An 8872-nucleotide genomic window follows, 5' to 3' on the forward strand; every position below is an offset into this window, starting at 1 on the left:
AAACATTTATTTTCTTAAATTTACAAGCTAATTTGAAAAATTTACTTGACTGAAATTGGCATAGGATAGCTCACATGTAGACAATCTCTTGAGGCCATTCTTTCAACTATGACCACTAAAATAAACTATCAAGATGCTAACCCAAAGGCCGGATGTGGCTCAGTAGGTAGAGGACCAGGCATGAGCAAGGAAACTGAAGCACACTGGAAAGCCCTGTGTTCAAGCCTTGGTCCTAACATATACACAGAAAAACAATTACTGATTACCACAATATGGAAATTAAAAAGTTCAAGAACCATCCAATGTTCTGTAGAGCCAGATGCTGTAGAGCAAAATTCCCATCTAACCAAGAGAGAAAATATATATCAGTTGCTTAACAACTGTCCTATCCAGCAAATATAACAATCCTGGAGATTAAGAGAACTGATAGATACTTGAATAAGTGTGTTTTTCATAAAGGTCTGAATGGAGCTGGAACACTGACCACATGATGTGTATAATCTCGAATGTATTTTTCTTCAAAGTAGCTTTCCTTTTTAAACATTATACCTGCCATAACGTACTAAACCATACAGAAGAAAACAATACAGAAGCACAGAAAGTTGAAAATAAAGCAGAGCAATAGGGAAACTCTAAAATCATATTCATTAATAAAATAAAAACAGGACAAGCTGGGCACTGATGTCTCATGCCCATAATTCGAGCTACACAGGAGGCTGAGATCTGAGTACGGTGGTTCAAAGCCAGCCTGGTGAGGCAGCTCCATGAGACTCTATCGCCAATAAACTGCTCAAAAAAGCCAGCAGTGGTGCTATAGCTCAAGTGGTAGAGCTGTCACCTTGAAGCTCAGGAACAGCTCCAAGGCCCAGAGTTCAAGCCCCAGCACTGGAGAAAAGAAACCAGGACAATAGTAGAATGCCCACTGGGCCAATTTCTAAAGCAAACAATACTGGTAAGCATCCTGAGATAGGTAGCAAATGGGAGATGGAAACTGAGGAACTGAGATAGTTTCCAGTTGTGGTATTCAGTGGATATTGTATACCTTTCCTGCTACATTAAGATGGTTCTCAATCTGTTTCCTAAACTAGACATTTTAACACCAATTCTATAAAATATTCTCTTCAGGAGCAAATGTGCTCCTTTTCATGAACTCATTATCAATCAAGGACCTCAAGGCAAAGAAAATTGACACTCTTTCCAAACCTATTTGATGACCACAGGACCTAATTTTATGTAACATCTGTTAACATCTTCAAACGACCTCTTTTCATGAAGTATTTCCCTAGAAAATGAGATCAGAAGCCCAGGCACTGGTGGCTTATGTCTATAATCCTAGCTACTTAGGAAGCTGAGATCTGAGGGGCGAGGTTGGAAGTCAGTCAGCCAAGGTAGGAAAGTCTGTGAGACTCTAACCTCCAATTAATCACCAGAAGACAGGAAGTGGGGCTATGGCTCTAAGTGCTATCCTTGAGGGGAAAATACACAGGGACAGGGACTAGGCCCTGAGTTCAAGCTCCATAACCAACAGAAATATTTAATTAATTAATTAATTTTTAAAAATGAGATCAGATCTTTAGAAACAATAACTTTCGTCATTAGCTCATTTGTCTGGTAAATAGTATGACAGTGGCCATTTTTTCTCCTATTAGAGAGCTTGAACTCATTTTCTTCAATGTCTCTCCATATACAAAATTCTGTAATATAAGACAAAAATACTTAGAAGTAGATGACATTCATATCTCTATTTAAGTAAAAACAGATCTGAATCTGACTTTGAACTTTTAATACTTAGGTAAAATGTATATAACCCCCTTAATTATTTATTATGTATATAACTTCATGTAAAAATATTGAATGAATAATATGCCTGAATGAAATATCTGTTTAGGGGTTTTGAGTCATGGTCTCTTGGCTTCTTTGAATGTGCCTAGCAATACTACAAAGCTAGTAGTATTTGATTGTTTAAAAGAAATGCAATTCATTCTATTTCTCATTTCCATTTAGCATGAATAATCAAGAATTCATGGTATTATGGATTTTTAAATGTCAGAGATTATAAAGCTGTCTTGCCTGTTACAGTAAGAACTTCATTAAAGGCTATCATGTATTCAAAGGAGTGTGTAATTCAAAGCAGCTGCATATCCAGCTTCTCTTCTCCAGATGTATTATTGTCCTTTAAACAAAAACATCATATAATCCAAGTATTCTTTCGTTTCAAATGCTGGGTATGTCAAGAAAGAACTATGTTTTGATAAAGTTTTTTCAGCTCCTTGCCATCAACCCTATCAGTGTGTTTTCCCACTGGTCCATGTATTTCATAGGAATGGATATTACTCAAGTGGTGATCATTCAGCCTTAATTCCATATCATCTTTCCTGGAGCCTTAGACTTCAGAAACATGTCAAAACCAAAATTCTTCCCCTTTTGTGTGTGTACCAGTCCTGGAGCTTGAACTCAGGACCACTGTCCATGGTCTGTTATGCTCAAGGCTAGTGCTGTCCTACTTGAGCCACACCACTCTCTCTGGTGTGTTTCTCTCTGAGTGTGTGTGTGTATGTGTGTGTATGTGTGTGTGTGTGTTTAATTGGCTATAATTATCTCACAGACTCATGTCTCAGTCTCCTGAGTAGCTAGGATTATAGGTGTGGCCACCAATGCTCAGCAAAATTCTTTATTTTTAAATGTTTTGGTTCCTATTAGGAAAGCATCTTCCTTTTCTTCCTTCCTGGAGAACCTGTTTTACCCTAATACTGTTTTCTCTTATTCATGAGATACATGTTATTTCTTTTATAAAAGTGATACATACCACTGAAATGGTACTTTTTTTTGTCTGTAAAGTGAGTAAGAAAGTTCATAAACAAAAAGTATCTACCTGGGCTGGGAATATGGCCTAGTGGTAGAATGCTTGCCTCGTTTACATGAAGCCCTGGGTTCGATTCCTCAGCACCACATATACAAAAAATGCCAGAATTGGTGCTGTAGCTCAAGTGGTAGAATGCTAGCCTTGAGCAAAAAGAAGCCAGACAGAGCTAGGCGCTGAGTCTAAGCCCCAGGACTGGCAAAAAAAAAAAAAAAGTATCTACCTTACGGATCAAGTCAGGAGAAAACCTATTGTAAAATATTATTCTTTTATCTCATAGTAGCCAAGAACCACATTTAAATTGAGATTCAACTAAAAACTATTTTAACATCCTTCTGTATTTCCTCCAAGTGATCTATTTTGGTCAATTTGTCATCAATATTTTCCTAAGTCACCTTTTACAAAGGGAAAAGATAAAATCTGTCACTATGTAAACCCATACACATCACACACACACACACACACACACACACACACACACACTTTATAAATAGCCAGGCGTTTTGGTTTTGGCAACAACTGCCTGGAGTTGAGGGAGGAGAAAAGGGGTTAGCAGCAAGTGTACTTAGGGTGGATGCCACCCACCATCAAGTAATGGATTAAGTAAAAAGTAACCAGAGGGAGACCGCAGCAGCTAAATTTCAACCAAAGAAACTCTAGGTATAGAACAATAAATAATTTTAATCATGCATGCTGTAAGGAGCAAAGCACTACAAATAAGCACTCACAAAATCACTCCAGCAGGTGCTGGAGAGTCATACCTTTAATCTTAGCTACTTGGGAGGCTGAGATCTAAGGGCCTCCGTCCAAAGCAGGAATTCCATGAAACTGTTATCTCCAATTAAGCATTAAAAATCTGGAAGTAGTGATGTATCTCAAGTGGTAAAGCAGCAGCCTTGAGTTAAACAGCTAAGGGACAGCTCCAGGCCCCAAGTTCACGGCCCAGTGCCTTCCCTCCTTCCCCCCAAGGTCACTCCATGTGTGAAGCACAGCATGTCATCTTCTGTAAATCCTCTGCATCTTTGGTATAGAGAAGCTCATATACATTTTTAAATTCCATACACCTTGGGCTGGGAAACAGTTCTCATTTATTAATGCAAACAGTATTTTGTATGTACATCAGGACACAGGTCCCAATTCAAAGGGAGTTAAGGAAATGCTGGTATGGATGAAGCAAAAGGAACTGACATGCTCAAAACCCTTGGCACCGTCCTGGAGTCCTACCTTGTTACAGCCAGAACTGCCCCATAATGAAGTCTTTTCAGTGTGTTAGTAACCAAACACTCTTGGAAGAGGTCCAGCATGAACCACCTCTCCAGGAGTTCCCAACCAGGTAACAAGACACTGAAGTTTCCACAAAAACCAGTGCCTACATTTGATGAATAAGTCATTAGGACAGTCCCTAGGATGCTAAAGGGATTAGTTTTCTTATCAAGGCACACAGCCTTGTATATATGCTTTGAGCTCCAATTCATCATTTCAAGAGAACATCTGGACTCTGTAATCAGAGTTTATCATTTGCTGATATAAGACCACAGGAGACTGATAATGGACACTGAAATTATAATAAATGGAATTAGTAGAAGCCACAAACTATATGTTGTCTCAAATATTCAAATCTACCCCCTCCCAGGTCCCCACCATACAGACAAAAAAGCTATACGATATGTGTGGAAACAAAAATCAGTCTCCCTCCAAAGTCTGTGATTTATACTAAAAATAAAACTTGCTGTTACAAAAAAAAAAACAAACAAACACCCACAACAAACTACTGTTTGTCTCTTAGGTGCCTCAACCACTCCCTTAGAAACATAACCACAGAACCAAGAAAGTGATTATCAAGAGAAGAGTGATTTGAGTATCTTTCTTATCACCACCTGCTGTGCCCCTCCCCAATTTGCTTCCAATCTCCTTAGCCCCACACTGCTGCTTCTCTGAGCTGGGAGGCAGAGATGCATTAAAGTAAACAGATCTGTCACTGTCCCTGGTGTGGTCCCCTGTCAGACAGCTTCATCCCCTGGCCTGGTGCTGTGGATAAGGCCAGGCAGGTTTCTACTCCTGTAGCCTAGGCCAGCTATTTCTGATCTTGCTCATGGCTCTTAGAAGAAGGCGAAATCTGGTTCAGCTCAGTCTCTTGCTAAATGCTTTTGCATTAGGAAGCATAACTCACATTTATTGTAAATGTCATCATGCCTGTGAGCTGAGAGAGTATTTACAGTGTCATCCTAGGGCTTTGCCTGATGGATGTTTTAGTTTTCCTTTTTTTCCCCCCTAGGAGTTCTAAATATCAAAGTTTCAGGAACTTTCTAGTGATTTTGACAGAACTGATAGGGCATGAAGATAAAGCCTCCTTCCTTGAAGATTCTTGGCTATTTCTCAAAGGTCTACCAAAGACGGGCTGTGCAGTCACATTCCCTTTATCCTGAATGTAGGGGGATGGGGGGAGCCTGGTGCATCCTCAAAGCACATAAACAGTGGTAGAGTGGCCAAGAAACTTTCCCTCAAGCTGTTAACACGAGGGAGGGAGCCTGTTAGTGTAAGTTATTCCCTTCACCACAGAGGCTAAGAGAAAAAAAACCAAAAAACCAAACCTTGTTAAGCCATGGATTTCAATCTGCAGTGATTTGCTTTGAAAAATAGGATGAGCAGATTTCCACTGCAGATTCCAAGAGGTGTTTACTATCCACCACTGCGCCCCCCTCTCCACCCCCACTTCTCTTGGGGTAGATGATACATCCCCTATTTGTCCAGATGGGTGTTAAAGAAGCTAAACATTCAAGCACCTGGTCTGGGCTGTGTTTGCCATGGAGAGATTATCAAGTCTAGTAAGGCGCTAGTTAGGAGCGGGTGGAAGGTCTGGACAGGAGAGTTCCCAAGGCGTCGAGTTCAAGTGTGTGTGTGTGTGTGTGTGTGTGTGTGTGTGTGTGTGTGTGTGTGTGTGTGTGTGTGTGTGTGTGTGGTGTTCTCTGTAGGGCCGTGGACAGGAGAGTTCCCAAGGCGTCGAGTTCAAGTGTGTGTGTGTGTGTGTGTGTGTGTGTGTGTGTGTGTGTGTGTGTGTGTGTGTGTGTGTGTGTGTGTGTGTTCTCTGTAGGGCCGTGGGGTGGCAGAAAATGGCATTTGCTTCTGGATAAACCTAGCTAAAGTCCAAATCGAGGTGGGAGGGGGGAGTCCGCGGATTGACTGAGGAATCGCTGCGGAGCCCCAGGTCTCCTAGCCACGCTCGCTCCCCTCACCCTGGGCAAGAGGGCTTCGCTGCGCATGGGGTGTCGCCCCTTCCCCCTTTTCCACGCAGTTGCTTCAGCTACTCATCCGCCCCATCTCCTCCCTCCTACTCTTCCAATCCCAAACTGAGCGGCTTCGGAAGGTAGCTGGCGGAAGGCAGGGTGTAAAGGCACCGGGGGGGGGGGGGGCAAAGAGGGCGGCCGGGGACGGCGGGGAACGGCCCCGGGCCAGCTCGCCAGGCGTCCCGACCGCTGGAGGGAGCGGCGGGGGTCCTGGGGGTGGGCGAAGCTGGGGCGGGACGCGGGAAGGGGGTCTCACCGCGCGCACTCACCTGCTGCTCCGGCTCGGAAGCTGCGCACGGTGTTGCCCTGGCGCAGAGGATGCGGGCGCGGGGACGGGGAGCCCCGCTCCGGCGAGCCCGGCTTCCGCGCCGCGGGGGCCCGGCCGCCGCCGCTGTACCTGTCATACAGCCGCAGCATGTGCTCCGACACCTTGTCGAGCGGCTGCAGCTCGGGACTCGGGCCGCCACCTGCGCTGCGATCTCCCGGCGCAGCCCGGGGCAGTTCGGGGAAGTGCGGCTTCGGTCTCTCTCCCCACGCCAGGCTCACGCAGAAGCAGCCCAGCCACAGACAGAGCAGCCTGAGCGCCCCAGCCATGGCGAGGTCCCGGGGCGGTGTGGCGCGTCGGCCGCCGCTAGGATCAGCGGGGACAAACAATCGGGAGGTGCGAGACGCCGAGCCTCGAGCCGGGGGTCCACCTGCAGGTGTGGCGAGGGCGCTGTGAGCCCCGGGCTCAGCGGGGCGCCCCGCGTCTGGCGCTGGCGGAGCGCCGGGAGGCAGGTGGGCTCTGCCCGGCGGCGGCGCGGACCTCCCCCGCGCAGGGCGCTGCGGGCGCCGCTCCACCGCACCGCCGCCAACGAGCTGGAGGTCTGCGCGTGTGGCCCGGTCGGTGCGGGGATCGCTTCGCTGGCTCTCTCCACTCTCCTCACTTTATTCGCAGGAACGCACGGGGCGGAGGCTCAGCTGGGGATGAGAACCCCGGCTGCCCGGCGCGAGTGCGGGACCCGAGGGTCCCCGATCTTTCCAGATTGGAGGAGTGTCCGAGAGTTTTGAATATACGTGGTGTGTGTGTGTGTGTGTGTGTGTGTGTGTGTGTGTGTGTGTGTGTGTGTGTGAGAGAGAGAGAGAGAGAGAGAGAGAGAGAGAAAGAGAGAGAGAGAGAGAGAGAGAGAATTCCTCCTCCCCCTTTCCAGCTGATCGGCCCACTCCCCGGGCCGCCAATGTAGCCTTCTGCCCTCAGCCCTCAGGCTCTCTCTAGTCCGCCGCTCAGACCGGGTTAGAGCCAGGAAAGCAGGGAGGGAAATAACCCGCGAGCCAGCAGGGGGAGGGAGAGAAGAGGAAGTGGGGGTGTGGGGGGGGGGTGGACAGGGGAGGGAGAAAGGAGAGAAGATCGAGGAAGAAAGAGTAGGAGGGACTTAAAAAAATCTCTTAAAAAACAGAGGGAGAGCCAAATAAAAGAGTGCGTCTTCCGGTGGGATTTTGGCTTTTGATTTTCAGATTTCCCAAACAAAGTGGCTTCTTGAATACTACCTTTACCCCCTTAGTAGGTCTCCGTGGCAGCTGCGGGCCCGACACCTGTGCCTCTGGGCCCTGGCTACCTGTCCTGGAAGCTAAGCCCTCATGGATCTTGCCCATCCCACGTTAACCCCTGTAAACCCGCTTAGCACCGTGGAAGGCCACTCCCAACCCTGATGGCCTCCCCCACGCGTTCTCCTGTGAGATGCTCAGACGGTGGTAGACCTGGGTTCCCAGCTCCCCGAAGTGGTTTTTTAACCCAAGAGTTCATGATCAGAGGCCCTTGCTCACACTCCCTTTTCTGGTTTGTAAAATGGAGATTAAAAGACCAGCTACCATTTAACCTGGAAGGCATCATGGCTTGGCACTCATTTTTTTTAGTCGTTCCCATTACCATTTGCAATAATGTTCAAGATAAAGCCTATTTTACAGACCACTGGTGAATGGATACTTAGTATCCACTTATCCACTTAGCCGAGCGCTTTACTCAGGGAATAACTTCTGGACCAGCAGTTAAAATGAACAACCTGTGTTCAAATTCTTAGTACAGTTCCTGGCCAGGTGCAACAAAACCCTCAATCAAAATTCCTTTCGGCTCTGTTTCCCCTTTGCCGCATGAACTTTGGTGGAAAAAAAAAAAAGACAGGCTTCAGGATCAAAACCAATGGCCTTATCTCAGTTTCTTCTTTACTGATGAACAACACCACAGACTTTTTAGAAATTTGTTAACTGACCTTTAGTAGTGATTCAATTAGCCCCTACCCCCCTACCTTTTTTTTTGTTGTTCTAATTTCTCTCAAGTATTAACTAGATTCTTCTCCATCACTTCTCAACCTACTGTGGTTTGGATTTTGCTCTAAGCCACCCTGGATCTGGAGAGCTTTCATCTGCAGATAGTAACACATAACTTAAGAATGATTTGAAAAATCCAATGAGATCAACAGGGTGATCTTTGTCTGACCTAGAGAAATTAATAGCAGACACTACAGAACATAATAAAGACCTAATTGCAATATTCAGTAGGCCCCAGTAGGACTTTTTTCCTTCTGAATCTTGGGTTGCTTCCTCTCCTTTCTGCTCTGAGTTCTGTGAGATGTGTTCTATAAAGTTCTCACTGCTTCATACAGTACCTTAGGAGAAAGCCCAACTGAGGAGAAAATTTGTGTTTTTTTCCTGCTGCATTAATGGCTACTTCAGATCTTTCAGTAGTATAGAT

The 8872-nt window shown here is 45.8% G+C and overlaps 1 protein-coding gene across 1 annotated transcript in view; it reads right to left on the minus strand.

Moving 5' to 3' along the window:
* Window positions 1-6826, minus strand: part of Bmp3 (bone morphogenetic protein 3) — a 28133-nt gene extending 21307 nt beyond the window's left edge. Inside the window, exon 1 of the mRNA XM_048364624.1 lies at window positions 6414-6826. Within this exon, the coding sequence (XP_048220581.1) occupies window positions 6414-6738 (325 nt within the window). The 5' untranslated portion in view covers window positions 6739-6826. The remainder of the gene's footprint in view (window positions 1-6413) is intronic.
* Window positions 6827-8872: the final 2046 nt, after the last annotated feature.

Source organism: Perognathus longimembris, chromosome 16 (genome assembly GCF_023159225.1).
Source record: "Perognathus longimembris pacificus isolate PPM17 chromosome 16, ASM2315922v1, whole genome shotgun sequence".
In the NCBI taxonomy this organism is placed as follows: Eukaryota; Metazoa; Chordata; class Mammalia; order Rodentia; family Heteromyidae; genus Perognathus; species Perognathus longimembris.